Source organism: Pogoniulus pusillus, chromosome 4, assembly GCF_015220805.1.
Source record: "Pogoniulus pusillus isolate bPogPus1 chromosome 4, bPogPus1.pri, whole genome shotgun sequence".
In the NCBI taxonomy this organism is placed as follows: domain Eukaryota; kingdom Metazoa; phylum Chordata; class Aves; order Piciformes; family Lybiidae; genus Pogoniulus; species Pogoniulus pusillus.
In genome coordinates, this window is record NC_087267.1 from 20648775 (window position 1) to 20666924 (window position 18150).

At 44.1% G+C, this 18150-nt stretch overlaps 1 protein-coding gene across 3 annotated transcripts in view; it reads right to left on the reverse strand.

The window, feature by feature from the left end:
• Nucleotides 1-7391: 7391 nt before the first annotated feature.
• The window catches only part of DYRK4 (dual specificity tyrosine phosphorylation regulated kinase 4), a 28081-nt gene continuing 17322 nt past the window's right edge, over nucleotides 7392-18150 (reverse strand). For 2 of the 3 annotated variants that reach the window (XM_064142338.1, XM_064142340.1), the window contains 6 exons: nucleotides 17977-18058; nucleotides 14786-14958; nucleotides 12031-12091; nucleotides 11405-11534; nucleotides 9521-9682; nucleotides 7392-7500 (listed from right to left, as the gene is read on the reverse strand). In XM_064142338.1, coding sequence (XP_063998408.1) covers nucleotides 7476-7500; nucleotides 9521-9682; nucleotides 11405-11534; nucleotides 12031-12091; nucleotides 14786-14958; nucleotides 17977-18058 — 633 coding nt within the window. In that variant the 3' untranslated portion in view covers nucleotides 7392-7475. The remainder of the gene's footprint in view (nucleotides 7501-9520; nucleotides 9683-11404; nucleotides 11535-12030; nucleotides 12092-14785; nucleotides 14959-17976; nucleotides 18059-18150) is intronic. The other variant, XM_064142339.1, reaches the window with a different exon arrangement.

Consider the following 18150-nt stretch of genomic DNA (forward strand, 5'->3'; position numbering starts at 1 on the left):
CAGAGAGCCAAGCAGAGCCTGGGCTGCATCAGGAGAAGTGTGGCCAGCAGGGCCAGGGAGGTGATTCTCCTCCTCTATTCTCTGCTGAGACCCCACCTGGAGTACTGCATCCACTTCTGGAGCCACTGTTACAAGAGGGATGTGGACGTGCTGGAGTGTGCCCAGAGAAGGGCCAGGAGGATGCTCAGAGGGCTGCAGCAGCTCTGCTATGAGGACAGACTGAAAGAGTTGGGGCTGTGCAGTCTGGAGAAGAGGAGGCTCCCAGGTGACCTACTTGTGGCCTTTCAGTATCTGAAAGGGCCTACTAAAAGGCTGGGGAGGGACTTTTTAGGCTGTCAGGGAGTGACACGACTGGGGGGAATGGAGCAAAGCTGGAGGTGGGGAGATTCAGGCTGGATGTGAGGAGTAGGTTGTTCAGTCTGGTGAGAGCCTGGCATGGGTTGCCCAGGGAGGTGTTTGAGGCCCCATGGCTGGAGATATTCAAGGCCAGGCTGGATGAGGCTCAGTCCAGCCTAACCTAGGGTAGGGTGTCCCTGCCCATGGCAGGGGTATTGGAACTAGATGATCCTTGTGTTCCCTTCCAACCCTGACTGATTCCATGATTCTATACTGGAAAGTGGAATGGAATAACAATATTACAACACCCTGGGATGACCTGGTCCATCCCCTGGGACGGGACTTTGTCTCTATAATTTTCTTAAGGGAACTGGGATCCCTTGAGTGACCACAGCCCTTACATGTGCAAGGTGGGATAGGATCTGTCATTTCTCCTGTTTGCTGCTCACTGGTGAGGCTGTGTCCAGGATAACACAATTCACAGCTGCACGTAGCAGATGTAGGCACCTGCTTATGAGCCTGAGTGCTGTGTTTGGTGAGAAGAGGGGGGGCTGGATGTTAAATTTGCCTCAGAGTTGTGACCTTGTATCTACAACAATCTGAAAAGGGTTCAGATTTTAACTTATTTTTTAGTTAATGAGACCTTTGATTCTGCAAAATCATTACCTTGTAGAGCTTAGAGGTGTTCTTTTTTTTTTATTTACACATCAAAATTTCAATTAAATTTTGAAGCAAAATCATTTAATTGTATTATATAAAAGAACATATCATGATCATAGTGCACCTAAGCATGAGTGTGTTCCGTTACGCTGGGAACAGAGAATCATACAATGATTTAGCTTGGAAGGGAGAAGGTCCAGCAGAGGGCTGCGAGGATGATTAGGGGACTGGAGGGCATGGCTTATGAGTAGAGGCTGCAGGACCTGGGGCTTTTAGTCTGGAGAAGATTGAGAGGGGGTTTAATAAATGTTTATAAACATCTGAGGGTTGGCCAGGACTGGGGGACAGGCTCTGCTCACTTGCTTCCTGTAGTAGTACAAACAGCAATGGGTGTAAGTTGCAGCACAGGAGGTTCGGCCTCAACACAAGGGGAAACTTCTTTACTGTAAGGGTCACAGAGCACTGGAACAGGCTCCCCAGAGAGGTTGTGGAGTCTTCTTCTCTGGAGACTTTCAGTGGCTGTCTGGATGTGTTTCTCTATGACCTGAACTAGATTGTGTAGTCCTGCTCTGGCAGGGGAGTTGGACTCGATGATATCACTGGGTCCCTTCCAACTCCTAACAACCTGTGATCCTGTGACCCCAAAGATCATCTAGTTGCATCATGCCACAATAGGCAAGGACACCTTCCACCAGAACAGGTTGCTCGAGGCCTCATTTAACCCAGCTTTGAACACCTCCAAAGAAGAAACATCCACAACCTCCCTGGGCAATCTGTGCCAGTGTTTCACCACCCTCACCGTAAAGAACAAGAGAATCAGGTTTAAGCTGTACTGCTAAAAAGATCAGAAACCTACATCCAGTGGAAAGTGCAGGTTAAAATGCCTCAGAAGATTGCATCATTTTAATGCCACAGATATTTCTGGAAGCAAGGAACACTTTTCTCATATTCAATATTGAACAAGTTTGTTACACCTAACACTGCCTGGTTTTTAAGAAATTGTTCATTCCTTTTCCATCACATAGCAGCAAGTTTCACAAGCTAATTGTGACTTGTAACATGAACCCTTTGGGGATATTTTATGCAGAGTGGATTTCATTTTTGATTTTCACTGTAATTTTGCTAATGTTCAGAGAAAGTAAAATAGCATCATTGATATCTACTTTTCAAGTGGGTTTTGTTTGCCCCTTTTTTTTTTCCCTTCATTTTTGACATATATTCTGCTTATTAATGAGTCCTCCTGTTTCTGTTTCCTTTTAAAAACTGCCATGGCCTGGGTGTATTACCTTGCTCCTTTACTTCACTTCTGTTGCCCCACTGGGCAGATGATTGTTCAGTAAGAAAATGGCTTTATTCCTAACAGAGATCCTGGTATGGCCCACAGGAATTTTAAAACTAATGTATGGCTTTTTCAGTTCACAGCAACAGAACAAGGGGACACAGACTCAAGTGGTGCCAGGTTAGGTCTAGGCTGGATGTTAGGATGAAGTTGTTGGCAGAGAGAGTGATTGGCATTGGAATGGGCTGCCCAGGAAGGTGGTGGAGTCACTGTCCCTGGAGGTGTTAAAGAAAAGCCTGCATGAGGCACTTAGTGCCGTGGTCTGGTTGATTGGCTAAGGCTGGGCAATAGGTTGGACTGGATGATCTTGGAGGTCTCTTCCACCTTGGTTTATTCTATGATTCTATGATTTAATTCTAGCAGGCAACTAAGCATCCACACATTTATTTCCATCATCACAGTGGGACACAGGAAAAGAAAAGAAAGGCAAAAGCAGGAAATCCTACAGGTCAAAATATTAATTACAGAAGTGATGATTAAGTGGAAGATGAGAGAGGGAAAATGAAGTGACACTTAGACAGTTACTGACCACCTCCCACAGGCAGACCAGTGCCCACTCGGTTCCTGACCACGATATTACATGGCATAGAATATCTCTTTGGCTAGTTTGGGTCATCTGCTTGGTTATGTCCTCCCTCTACCTGTTGGTCAATTTATTCAGTAGATGGATAGAGTGAGAAACAGAGAAGGCCTTGGTGCTGTACAAGCAGATACTCTCCTATCTTCTGTAAGTCTGCACCTCTGTGGGTGGCTCAAGCAGATCAGGAGTCAAAGAATTCTTCTCACCATTTTGAAGGTTGCCCTCTCACAGCAGAGAGATGAGGGTGCTGCCTGTATCTGTTGGAGCTGCTTGTTTCTGCAGAGGAAGTGGTGATATCTGAGGGGTAGATCGTTCTGCCAAGTGATTTGTATTTATTTATGTCATCTGGTGAGGGGGGAGGAGTGGAATAAAAATCCAACTGTTATCTAAAAGAGTCCTTATTAGGAAAGATTCTGAAGATGGAAATTACTGTGAAGACTGAAGGAATTAAAAAAAGAACAGTAGGTCAGCCAGGAAGGGAAGGCAGGAAATACATGGCAGCCAGCTAGCTACAGTGAAATGCCATCCATCTGCCTTCTGTGAATAGAAGGATAATCAAAGCCAATTTCATTCTCAGGTGGCTTCGTCACTTTCCTCCCAACATCAAATGCCTTGAAAAATCCATCAGCATATGCCATGAGAAGTGAGATGAAGCTGCTTGCTATAAAAAGCTAGTGAGATGTATTAATTGTGAAGAAAATGCAGCTCCAGCACACAAACCCATGCTTCAGATGGGTTTTACAGCTTCCTTCAGATTATGCAATACTGTCAAGACTGGGTATAAGTGATCCCAAACTTCACCTCTGTGGTACAGCAAACAAATACACAGTACACAACTGTGAGAAGAGAGGCACTTTAACTTGGAGCAGCCTAAGCAGTCAAGTCAATGTGGAACAACAGGGGCAGAATGAGCAGCAATTGGATCGAAAAAGTACTAATTATAGTTCCAAGAGTATAAGAACCTGATGTGGTATCAGGATAAGTTCTCTTGCTCTTTCTTGGTAGACATTGAGCCCTTGCAATTAAACAGAAACCTCTACCTCTAGAGGTGTTCAAGAAAAGCCTGGATGAGGCACTTAGTGCCATGGTCTAGTTCATTGGGTAGGGCTGGGTGCTAGGTTGGACTGGATGACCTTGGAGGTCTCTTCCAACCTGGTTGATTCTATGATTCTATGATTCTCTGTGTTACTTGCCAAGAAACCAAAGTGGTTTCCAGTTATCTGCAAACCCCTATCCCAATATTGCCTAAAAAAAACAGCAAGCCTGGCTCCTCAATTCGTGTCCCATCAGGAGTGGGACTCTTTCTCTGTGCAATAGGGTAAGAGTTTCACTCACATGCTACAAGATGCTCACCCACCCTGTGTGTTCTGTGCAATCACTGAAAAGTGGCACTTATCAGAACTTGGTTTTAACTACTACACCCTTCTAGTCATGACTAGAAGCACTTCAAAGTCTCCAGGAGAATTCAGCTGCACAGGAGTCTTCCTGAAGCCAAAGACGGGGACAATCCTCATGTACTGCTCATCAGCAGTGTCTGCAACACAGCAGGATGATACCTGTCTGCCAAAATACTCAATTCACTGTTCCATTAATGGGTTAGTATGGGACCACAGAATTGTCAGGGCTGGAAAGGTCATCAAGGATCATTTAGATCCAACCCCTCTGCCATGGGCAGGGACATCTCGCACTAAATCAGGTTGCTCAGAGCCACGTCCGGCCTGACCTTAAACACCTCCAGAGATGGGGTTTCCACCACTTCCCTGGGCAACCTGTTCCAGTGTCTCACCACCCTCATGCTGAAGAACTTCTTCCTAATATCCAATCTGAATCTACCCACTTCTACTTTTGCTCCATTCCCCCTAGTCCTATCCCTACCTGACAGTCTAAAAAGTCCCTCCCCAGCTTTCCTGTAGGCCCCCTTTAGATATTGGAAGGACACAATAAGGTCTCTCAGAGCCTTCTCCTCTCCAGACTGAACAGCCCCAACTCTCTCACTCTGTGCTCCAGCCCTCTGATCATCCTTGTGGCCCTTCTCTGGACACACTCCAGCACCTTCATATCTTTCTTGTAATAGGGGCTCCAAAACTGGATGCAGTACTGCAGGTGGAATCTCAGCAGAGTGGAATAGATGGGGAGAATCACCTCCCCCTTGCCCTGCTGGCCACTCTTCTCTTGATGCAGCCCAGCATCTGGTTGGCTCTCTGGGCTGCAAGTGCACACTGCTGGCTCATGCTGAGCTTCTTGTCCACCAGGACTCTCAAGTCACTCTCTCCAGGGCTACTTTCAAGCCAGTCACTGCCCAGCATATATCAGTGCTTTGGATTGACCCAGCGACCCTGGTGCAAGACCTTACACTTGGTCTTGTTGACTCTCACGATTTTGGGTTCAGTCCACTGCTCCAGCCTGTCAAGGTTCTTCTGGATGGATCCCTTCTCTCCAGTGTGTCTGATGCACCACACAGTTTGGTGTCACCAGCAAACTTGCTGATGTTAACTCAGTGCCACTGTCCATGTTGCCAATGAAGATGTTGAACAAGACTAGTCCCAGTACTGATCCTTAAGTGACTCCACTTGTCACTGGCCTCCACTTGGACATGGACCCACTGACAGCCACTCTTTGGGTACAGCTGTCAAGTCAGTTCTTTATGCACAGTTTCCCATCTGTGTAACTCATGGTTTACCAGCTTGGAGACCAGGATGTCATGCGAGACAATGTCAAAGACTTTGTCCAGGTCCAGGTAGACAATAACAGTGGCTTGTCCCTTATCTGTTAATGGTGTGACCTTTTCATAGAAGACCATCAGATTTGTCAGGCAGGATTTGCCCTTCTTAAGTTGCTCATCTTCCATCTGTTTCCTCGTAAGTCCCAGGCTTTGGATGGAACAAAGAGAATGCTGACACCATATTGTGCAGAACTCCTCTGAGATGGCTGCCACCATTAACTTTCTCTTCAGTAGGAGGTGACACCTACTACAGGTCTTTTGTTATGCAGTTACCTCTGTATCCTGTTAGGTGGTTTGTTTACTCATGGTTACATTAGAACTGTGAGGATCATGTTCATATCCTTTGGGTTTTCCCTTTGCACAAAGAGCCCGTGGGAGTTGGCTGTTATGGTGACTCAAGACCCAGAAACACCTTGGGACTGCTGCAGTGTCACTGCTACAATAGCAGATGCATTTTGTAGGGTAATTTCCTCAGTATTTCCATTTAAATCTCAGTATTATCTAGAAACCACAGTAAAGTGTAAGAGTGGTAACAAGGGGTGTGCTTTACAAATGCAACAAAAAGACAGCTGTCTGGAGAGCTAAATGTCTATAAACTAATCAAAGATATCAGTTATAAGGGTAATAGAAATCTGGGGCAGGGGGGAGTGGTTAGAGAGATTAAACTTCATGTGGAAGAGAACTTTCCTAAATCAAAGCAGTTTGCTTTCATAGAATCATAGAATCAACCAGGTTGGAAGAGACCTCCAAGATCATCCAGCCCAACCTAGCACCCAGCCCTAACCAGTCAACCAGACCATGGCACTAAGTGCCTCAGCCAGCCTTTGCTTGAACACCTCCAGGGACGGTGCCTCCACCACCTCCCTGAGCAGCCCATTCCAATGTCAAATCACTTCCCCCAGCACAACTTGAGACTGTGTCCCCATGTTCTATTGCTGGTTGCCTGGCAGAAGAGACCAACCCCACCTGGGTACAGCCTCCCTTCAGGGAGTTGTAAACAGCAATGAGGTCAGCCCTGAGCCTCCTCTTCTGCAGGTTAAACATCTCATTGGTAGGAATACTGAGTGGAGATGTGGGTCCAGAATGTCACTCATCTTTGATGCTGCTAAAGAACATAACACTTTAAAATCTGCTCCATCTAGTGCTTCACTGTATAAGAAAGAGAAAGAAAGAAGGGGGAAAGTGAAGATCTTGGATTTGATTTCTCTTTATTTTTTTAATAGAGAAGTAGACCTAGTAGTCCTGTCCATGAATTATTCCTGATTGATGCTGTTATAAGTGAAGATTTAGATTCTCCAGTCAAAGCATTTATTTTTCCAGATTCAGGAAAACTCAGAATTCAGAACTCTAATACACAACATGAAGGACAAGACACTCTCCACCTTTACAAGTCTCCATTTTATTGCTGCTGGTCATGAAGGATCTGTGATCACATGGATGTAGGTGAGGAAAAATGAATGGTTTGCAAATGGTGTTTTGGTTGTCTGGACTATTTCAGGGTAAAACGAACATTAATGATACTTACAATGTGCACAGCCCATTACAGACAGATACAGCTTAGATTCCTGAGTACCAATGATGCCTACAAAACCTATCAGGTATGCAACTGAATCAATCGTTGCCTGTGCTGTGTATTACTTAACTAGGGGGGGGGGGGAAGAGGATTTTTGGGAAGAGTCATTTCACCACTGCCTTCTGCTGGATGGTTTTTAATAGGATTTTCCACCTGGATTTCCAAACGTTTCTCTGCAATGGCACGTTGCCTTGTGTTCTGCACATCATTCCCTGTGAAGGGCAGAGGCGGGGGCAAACTTTCAGCCAGTACACTTTGCATGTTGTCATCCATATCTTTCCAGGTCTTTTCTGTAATAATAAATAAGATTACAAGCTAAGACTGCAGACTCTGAGCATCAGGTAAACACAAAATCAGCACAAAACCATGAGAGAAATCAGTCATCTGGGGTCTTATAAATACCACTGATGAATCCTTTTGCTCTGAAAGTGCACTATGCTGTGGTGTCAGATACCATAACTATTTTGGTGTTAGTAGGGGTTGTAGCCATGTGGGGGTTGGTCTCTACTCCCATACAACCAGCATTAGAACAAGGGGACACAGTCTCAAGTTGTGCCGGGGGAAGTATAGGCTGGATGTTAGGAGGAAGTTCTTCACAGAGAGAGTGACTGGCACTGGAATGGGCTGCCCAGGGAGGTGGTGGAGTCGCTGTTCCTGGAGGTGTTCAAGAAAAGCCTGGATGAGGCACTTGCTGCCATGGTCTAGTTGACTGGATAGGGCTGGGTGCTAGGTTGGACTGGGTGATCTTGGAGGTCTCTTCCAACCTGGTTGATTCTATGAGCTATACTGCCAGTTTTCTTGGTGGCAGCTGCTGTAAACCTTCAGGAATGCATGCCTGCAAGACTGAGAAATAATAACTCTCCCCACCATATTCCATTGGCCATTATCTGCACACTGTACTGTCGATGCCAAACCTAAAACTCATCTCTTGTTTATGCTAAAACAACCCTGTCTGATTTAAACTGCAGTCAAGGACATGTAACCAAGGAGACAGAGTTAATTACGAAACAAAGAATGGTGTTATACAACCAATCTTATAAAAGAGCCAAAACAGTTCCCTATGAGGAGGAGAAGGAACAGCCCAATTTATGGTTATCTGGAACACTGATGGTCGTGACCACCTGAGACCACCACAACCTGAAGATGAAAAGATCATGCACAAGGAGGAGGGGGTTTATGCCAAATGATGCTTGGACAATATTTCCACATTCTGGGATACCTAATGAATATGCAACTTTTTGATCTGTATAATTAGAAGTTTAAATCAAGTTTGTTATGCAGGCTAAGTAGAGCTATCCCTTGCACATCTGGCACTGCAATAAAGAATGCCTGCTTCTTAGTCACAGAATCGCACAATGTCAGGGGCTGGAAAGGACCACGAAAGATCATTCAGTCCAACCCCTGCTGGAGCAGGATCACCTATACCAGATCACACAGGAATGCATCCAGGCAGATCTTGAATATCTCCAGAGAGGGAGACTCCACGAGCCCCTGGGCAGACTCTTCCAGTGTTCTGCCACCCTCACAGTAAAAAAAATCCTCCTTGTGTTTACATGGAACTTCCTACGTCTCAATTTCCACTCATAGCCCCTTGTCCTGCCATTGAGCATCACCGAGCAGAACCTGTCTCCATCCTCCTGGCACTCGACCTTTACATCTTTATAAATATGAATGAGGTCACCCTTTAGTCACCCCCTCTCCAAGCTAAGAAGCCCTAACTCCCTCACACTCTCTTCCTAAGAGAGACATTTCGTTCCATTAATCATCCTTGTGGCTCTGTGCTGGACTCTCTCAAGCAGTTCTATGTCCTTCTTGAACTAGGGGGCCCAGAACTGGACACAGTACTCCAGAAGCAGCCTCACCAGGGCAGAGTAGAGGGACAGAAGAACCTTTCTGGACCTACTAACCACAGCCCTTCTCATACACCCCAGAATGACATTGGCTCTCCTGGCCACAAGAGCACTTTGCTGGTTCATGGTCAACCATCCACTATGATCCCCAGGTCATTTCCCCTTCACTTATTTCCAACAGGTCAGTTCCCAACCTATGCCGATCTCTGGGGTTCTTTCCCAGGTGCAAGACTCTATACTTGCCCTCGTTAATGCTACATTGATACTAAGAAGCTTACTTACTGTTTTTGGTAACACTATCACCTCACTTCAATACAGATGATCTTAAATATCAAGAAATACTGAATCTGATAAAAATCATAGAGTTACAGAATGGCTTAGGTTGGAATGGACCTTAGAGATCATCTATTCCAACCTCTTCACCATGAGTAAATGAATTAGTTCTTAAGGTAGCACATACTCACAAATATTCTCTTCTTGTTTATCCTCCGGTGCAGTGAAAGATCCATCACTGAGCCTCCTTGAAGCCTGTGTTTTCTGGTTTGCTCTGTATATTTTTGGTTCCTGGATCCATTCATGCTTCATTGCTTCATCAGGAGTCATGCGTAGGGCAGGTTCCCACCTTAAATCCACAAACAGTTATGCAAATATTTCTAACTGAAAATTAACTCAAGCCAAAAGATTCAGCATTGTCTTCTGAAAATCAGGTCATGAGGGTATTTCGTGAGACAAAAGAATTTTATCTGAGAACAAGAACAATCTTATGTGACCTCTACCCTTTAAAACCTGCCTTTTGGGGTTTTTACTTCATCACTCTGTGCTTTGCTGATCAATCTCTTCATCATGAAAACATTTTTACTATGCACTCAATAGTGTTATTAGGGTAGGGTCCCTACTAAATATAGTTTTCATGTTTTTCACTTACTGTCAATGCAAGCCTCAAGAACAGGAACATAAATGAGACACAAGGCACTTCATTAAAAGATGTCTTCTCTAATTCAACTGCACTTCAAACTACTGTAGAGACTTAGAACAACAAACTCCATATGAGATCTTATTATAGAATTGAAAGGTGATTTTTAAAAACTTAAGGCTTTTAGCACACTACACTCTACATTGATTTTATCCCCTCAGGTTTCATTCACTCAGTTGTCATACTCACATACTTACAAGTACTAAATGTTCTGGTCAAAACCACTTGTGTGTCTCAGAGAGGACAAAGGTTCTCAGCTACTGAGTACAGGGTTCTACACTTGGACCACAACAACCCCAAGCAGTGTTAAAGGGTGAGGACAGAGTGGCTGGAGAGCAGCCAGGCAGAATGGGACCAGGGGGTACTGGTAGATAGTAGCTGAAGATGAGCCAGCAGTGTGCCCAGGTGGCCAAGAGAGCCAATGGCATCCTGGCCTGCATCAGGAACAGTGTGGCCAGTAGGACAAGGGAGATTATTCTGACTCTGTACTCAGCACTGGTTAGGCCACATCTTGAGTACTGTGTCCAATTCTGGTCTCCTCAATTCAAGAGAGATGTTGAGATACTGGAGTGTGTCCAGAGAAGGGCAACAAAGCTGGTGAGGGGCCTGGAACACAGACATGGCTGAATGTACTTTGCTTTTTTATTCTCTGCTAAGAGGGAGGAGTACAGTGTATTGGAACTAAAAAGATGGAACATGCATGCGCAAAGAGCAAGATCTTTGTGAGCAGAGATTCCAAGAAGCAGAACTGTTTTCATACATCTACCACAACATACCACCTGATTGCCATTTTCAAAGTCTGGAACAAGTCAAGACATTCAAGTCGACTAACTCAGTTCCAAATATATCTCCCACTGGAGGAAACCAGAAGGCCCTACTGGAACAGCAGCTAGATTTAAATACAAAACCAGACTTTGAACTCAGGATATGCACTGTCTTGCAAGATTATTGTCTGTGTTATCTGAGTGAACCTTTATCTGGCAAAACAGAAGGATCTCCACAGATTAAAAAAGTCACTGCTTTTGGAGTTTAGTCTCCAAAATCAGAAGATCAGTTTTTACTCATGATGGTATTGGATTTGTTTTGTACATTGAACTAATCCCATATAGTCTTTCTCTTCAATCATTTATCCCTGCAGTAAGCTGTGAATAACAACAATAATAATGACAACAACAAAAGCAGTAGTAGTAGTAATAACAACAACAATAATAATAGTATCATCCAAATGCTGCCATGTGGAAAAAAATCCCAAACAAGACACTCTCACCAAATCTGCAAAACATCCCACCCCAAATCCTGAACAGATACAAAGCTTTTAAATGTAGAAGAGAATGAAAGCCTGCTGCATAGGAGTCAACACTGTGAACTCACATGAGACAGCCTTTCAGAAAGTCCAAGAAGCCAGCATCATGGGTTTTCAGCACTGTGCTTAGATCCTTGGAGTCTGGACATCTCTTTTTCCCCTTGCTGTTAGTTACTGATTTAGGAAAACCTTTGGAATCTTATAAACAAACAAACAAACAAACAAACAAAGACATGTTCAAAAATTACACTGAAATTCCTCATCAAATACTTAGGAGTGGCAAGAATAGTACCCATATCCCTGCCCTGTTGGATTGGTAGTCTACCAACATTATGGAAAACAATACTGGTAAATTCCTAGACTTTTTGGGTTGTTTTGTGTCATTTAGAGCACCAAATTATACACATAAGAGTGAACTTAAAGTAAATTGGTTCCCAAAGCCCATTGTGTCCATCCTAGCAATAATCTTTTTAAGGAGTAACAGGGTAATGGATGTTCCATTAACCTCAGCAATGAGAGGGCCATGAGACATGAAAAGCACAGCACTAGGTTCATTCGTGAGACTCATGTTACTCTTTTTCTTCTCCCATAGCTTTGTCAACTAAGAAGTAGCTAAAGTCTACTCTTTATTGGTACTAGTGATTAGCTAGCAAGGAGGAATCCAGGAAGGACAAAAAACCCCAGGAGCAGTTACCAAAGAATGTTCTCTTCCTTGTCGAAGCCTGGATAAAATCATCTGGTGGAAGGCCCAATACCTTCAACAGAGAAAATGAATTTATGGAGTTATTCCTCATGTCATAAACATACCAGAAGTCATGTGGTGCCTTACCCTCCATTTGAAAAGAAGCTGCATGTCACAATTCACAGAATAGTAAAAACATTCCCGTTGGAAATGCCCCTCATGATCACCAAGTCAAAATGATATCCCTATTCTACAGGCTACACCCCAAACTAAATCCCCAGGCACCACATACAAATGACTTTTAAACACAGCTAGGGTTGGGGACTCAACCACCTCACTGGACAGCTCATTCCAGTGCCTGATCAATCTTTCCATGAAAAAATGTTTCCTAATGTCAGTCTAAGCCTACCCAGTCACAGCTTGAGGTCACTCCCTCTTGTTCTAGCACTAATTACCTGTAAGAAGAGGCCAGCACAAACCTCTCCACAGGGTCCTTTCAGGTAGCTGTAGACAGCAATGAGGTCTCTCTCAGCCTCATCTTTTTCAAACTAACCATCTCCAGCTCCCTCAGTTGCTCCTCATAAAATTTATTCTCCAGGCCCTTCCCCAGCTTCACAGCCCTGCTCTGCACTCACTCCAGCACCTCCACATCCCTCTTGTATTGAGGTGCCCCAAACTGAACACAACACTTGAGGTGTGGTTTCACCAGAGCTGAGTCCAAGGGGACAGTCACCTCCCTGCTCCTGCTGTACACAGCATTTCTAATCCAAGCCAGGATGCCATTGGCTTTCCTTGCCACCTGGGCACACTGCTGGCTCATATTGTGTTGTTTGTTGATTAGAACCTCCAGGTCCCTTTCTGCCAGGCAGCTTTCCAGCCACACTGCCCCAAGCCTGTAGCATTGCTTGGAATAGTTGTGGCCTAAGTGCAGGCCCTGGTGTTTGGCCTTACTGAAGCTCATGACATTAATAGAGGACTATCCATTCACTCTATCCAAGTCCCTCTGTAGAGCCTCCCTACCCTCATGCAGATCAATACTGGCACCTAACTTGGTATCTTCTGTGAACTTACTGATGACATACTCTATGTCTCCATCAAGATCATCAATAAAGATGTTAAACAGAAGTGGCCCTAACACTGAGCCCTGGAATGTCTACAAATCCTTTCCTCTTGTGCCACTTACTGTAAAAAGCAATTAAATGGACTCCTTAGAACTGTTTGCATGCAAAAAATGTGATCTTAAAAAGGACGACACTAGGATCTTCACTACCACAGAAGGCTCTAAGAAAACAAATCTCTATTAGAAATAGCTGTTTGTCTTGGTTCTAGTTTAAATTTCCCAGAGACTATAATATAGTCAATAGAACCAATAACAACTTATAGGATGCCTTTCCCTCTTTCCCTTTCTCTTTTTTTCAAAGAAAGAGACATAGTTGTTGAGAGGAAAAGGTAAAACACACCCAAAATAAAGTCTCACTTCAATTTAGAAGTTAAAAGAAGAACATTTTAACAATAAATAAAAGGTATTAGAGGTAGGGAAGTTACAAAAAGGCATAGGGAAGGAGAAAAATTATTATTTATATATATATATATATATATATGACCAGATTTGATGGCAATGGTTTTGTCTGCCTCGTGGATTAATGGCCACGAGATAAAACAAAGAGTAGCAGGAAACAGGATGGTGAGCTGGCAAGCAGGGAGACAAGGCAAGAGAGAGAGAAATAGGAGGTTCCTCTGTTTTTATAGGGGGCTAGACAAGAAGTGGGTGTGGGCTAACTGCCACACCTGATAGTGTTCAGACCCATCTCTGGGGAAGGGTCAGGAGGACCTGGGGTCAGGGTCAAGACCACTCCCCCAGGAGGGTTAACCCTTTACACTGTTGTAGTAGGCCATATGGAGAGATGCTTCCTTTGAAAGATCTTGCACAAACTGACTCTTAGGATCAGAACTTGGAGCTGAGTTCAACATCAGATTGCAGCTTAGTGATCAGTAGGGAGTATCTAAGTAACTTGTTTTCAGGGGTCACCTATTCTAACGTTTCACTGAGCAGGTGATCTGAGGTAGGAGATGTCACAGTGCACTCCTACACCTCTTTGAAAAACATGCACAATGGTGATAGACCCAAACCTAAGTGCAGACAGTTTAAGAAGAGGAAACACACACAAACTGTGGCTTGAGAAGCACAGAGTGACTATTAGGAAACCTTTGTCAGGAGGAAAGTAGAGTAGCATTTGAACAGGTCACCCAGTGAGATTCTAGTCAAGCCTTTGAGGCTTTCAAGATTTGCTAGACAAAACCAGAGGTGACTGCTCAAACATTAGCAGAAATCTGTCTCTCAGCAGGACCATGGACTAAGGAAGTCCAATCCTACTGACATGCTTGATTTGTTTTAACTGGCCTGTTTGGACTGGATGATCATGGAAGTCTCTTCCAACCTGATTGATTTTATGATTCTAATTTGGGTTGTTTCTCTTCTCCTTTAGATATGGTTTTTCAACTTCTCCTTACAAGTTCTGACCCAATTAAAAGATGTTTCCTTCAGAAGCACGGCAGTGATTGTACAAAGCAGCATTTGGCACATGAAACAGATAGGAAGTTTGTGTTAGAAGTTATTGTCACACAGAGCCCTTTGCCTGTAATAACCTCCTTCTGAAAGGTGAGTGCTTAGCCAGTTATAGCTCATTATCTCTTGAGGTTTCCCTTTGTTGCTGGCAGTGCAGTTTGCCAAAGAAGCATGCAATTCAAAGACAAGCCCAAAAATTACCTCCATGATGCAGGCAAGCTGATCGACTTCATTTTCACCTGGAAACAGTGGGTAGCCTGTGTAGAGCTCAGCTATGATGCAGCCTAAGCTCCACATATCGACAGCCATAGCATAAGGATGACCAAGGATCACTTCAGGAGAGCGATAAAACCGGCTCTGGACATAGGTGTACACTGCATCAAAACAGAAAGTTGGACAAAAAGCAAAATATCACAACTGAGGCAGAAATGTGGATTCAGGAAAAAGTGAAATATGTGATCATGCATCACAAGATTACAGGGTGTCAGGGGTTGGAAGGGACCTCCAGAGATCATCGAGTCCAATCCCCTGCCACAGCAGGACCATATTCTAGTGCAGATCACACAGGAACATGTCCAGACAGGTTTTAGAAGTCTCCAAAGAAGGACACTCCACAATCTCTTCGAGAAGCCTCTTCCAGTGCTCTGTGGCCCTCACAGTAAAGAGGTTCTTCCTCATATTGAGCTGGAACTTCCTGTGCTGTAGTTTACAACCACTGCTCCTCATCCTATCACAGGGCATAACTGAGGAGAGTTTGTCCCTTCCCTTGGGTCCTCAGCCCTCAGATATTTATAAACACTGATTAGATTCCCTCTAAGTCTTCTCTTCGCCAGACCAAACAGCCCCAGGTCCCTCAGCCTCTCCTCACAGGGCAGCACTCCAGCCCCTTCAACATTTTCATAGATCTCCATTTGACTTTCTCCAGTGGAATCCTGTTTCTCCTGATCTGGGGAGCCCAAAAGTCTATCCATTAGCTAACACTAAGGGATTGCTCGCATGGATTCTGAAAAACAATTCTAATCCCAACCCAAGATCGATGTTTTCCACTGTTCCATCTGGAAATTGTCCTTTGCTAAGTTTCACAGGAAGAAATTATTCCATTAATGCTATGGCTCCGCTTATTTCATGTTTGTTCTCCTGTTTGGAGGTATTCCCCTTGCATCAAGCAAGGGTTCATTACTGCAGGCTTGCACTGGAAGAAATACTGGTTTTACTGAGACCTAGGGAACATCACCTTCTGCCTTCTTATTTCCCTGTTAATATATTGTAGCCCTAAAAGCAGGTGTCTAAAGGTCTCATTCCAAGATTTGGACTCATCAGAGCAAGTAGATTCATTTTTTTACCTTTTGTAATTCAGACAAACAACTACAGCATGCAAGCTGTGATATTTTCTTACTCCCACCCCTCTGATCAACACTTTGATTATGTTTCTGCACTTCTTTGCATTTATCAACTTTCTGGAAGGAAAACATCCTGGAAAATGTTGCACCAAATCTGAACAACTGCAAAGTGCCTGTGCTCTTCACGTGTATTTGATCAGTTGTATCACTGACTTCTGCTTTTTGTCATTCTTGGTACAAACAGAGCTGCCTCTTTCTTTTCTAGTCTCCAGTCCTATACTGCTTTGAGGGTTGTGCCAATTCTTGTTTCAGTCATGCTTCAATTGTCTTTTCTATTATTTGACATTTCAGTTTCTTACCCTCCACAAATACTTCAGGCTTCAGCTCACCTTAAATTCCACCAGTCAGACCTAAAATGCTTTTGAAAAACCTCAAGGTCTGAAGTCCAAAACTGAGATGGACAGATTTGGCCCAGCTAAAATATAAATCTCCATCCATTTGGGGACTGGAGAGCAGCCAGGCAGAAATGGACCAGAGGGTACTGGTAGATAGTAGCTGAACACGAGGCAGCAGTGTGCTCAGGTGGCCAGGAGAGCAAATGGCATCCTGGCTGGATCAGGAGCAGTGTGGCCAGTAGGACAAAAGAGGTTATTCTGCCTCTGTACTCAGCACTGCTCAGGCCACACCTTGAGTGCTGTGTCCAGTTCTGGGCTCCTCAATTCAAGAGAGATGTTGAGATACTGGAATGTGTCCAGAGAAGGGTGACAAAGCTGGTGAGGGGCCTGGAGCACAGCCCTGTGAGGAGAGGCTGAGGGAGCTGGGAGTGTGCAGCATGGAGAAGAGGAGGCTCAGGGCTGACCTCAGTGCTGTCTTCAACTCCATGAAGGGAGGTTGTAGCCAGGTGGAGTTGGTCTCTTCTGCCAGGCAACCAGCAACAGAAGAAGGGGACACAGCCTCAAGTTGTGCAATCAGGGGAGGTCTAGGCTGGATGTTAGGAGGAAGTTGTTGGCAGAGAGAGTGATTGGCATTGGAATGGGCTGCCCAGGGAGGTGGTGGAGTCACCATCCCTGGAGGTGTTGAAGCAAAGCCTGGCTGAGGCACTTAGTGCCATGGTCTAGTTGACTGTCTAGGGCTGGGTGCTAGGTTGGCCTGGATGATCTTGGAGGTCTCTTCCAACCTGCTTGATTTTGCAATAGGAAGAACATAAGCAATTTAAGACTATTTGTTTGTTGCTTTGAGGATGTTGTTTTTTTTTGAGGGGGGGAGGTTGTTGTTGGTTGAGGTTCTTGTTTGATTGTTTTGATAAAATACAGTGCAGATTTCTTTCTCAGGTCTTGCTTGTTGTTGTGGCATTTGTTCATTGTAACACATACATTCCTGTGCAGACTATCCTGGGTGATCCTGCTTTGGACAGGGTGAGGCTGGACTAAGTGATCTCTGGAGGTCCCTTCCAACCTCTAGCATTCTGTGATTCTGATGCTGCAATGTTCACATTCCTGATGATGACATAATTCTTGTTTCACAATATGTTTATTGATGTTAAGATTTGTCATTAGATGAATTTGTATACATTTCTTTCTCTTTTTTTTTTTATTGTTAGCTCCTGCATATTCTACTTCAATCTTTTCCCCCTTTCAACCTTTCTCCCCACGCCCAGCTGACTTTCTAAACTAAAAGAGTTGTTCCCATTCCCCTCATTGAATTAATCTGAAAAATAGCAATTAAAATTCAAGCATCCCACTACGAAAGTTAAGTGTTGAGGTTGTCATCCTAGGCCTATTTCAGATAGCCACTCTTGCAAATGCAATTCTATTTTCAACAGAAGTAGAGTAGCTGATCAGGCTTTGGATAAAAAAAAAAAAAAGGCATGGCAAGAGCTTACTTCTTTCCTACCAGTATTTGTTCCACAACCAGGGGCTGAACAGTTCATCAGATTCTCATGAGGGGCATTAGGTCACTATAGGAGTTCAATCAAAGACATAACTTTCCCACATTATTTAAAAGCAAGAAAGCTTACTAAGAAAATTACATCAACTTGACTTTTCTGCAAACCTCTTTGGTGTTCATAGCAGCTTGATCCAAAATCAATAACTTTAACTGAACCTTGGCCATTGTGGTATAATAATATGTTCTCCTAAAGAGGAAAACAAACAAACAAACATGTATCACAAGGAAAAAAAGGGTTTAATGCCGCTGTATGTTAGTGAACACTGAAAAATAAGCATT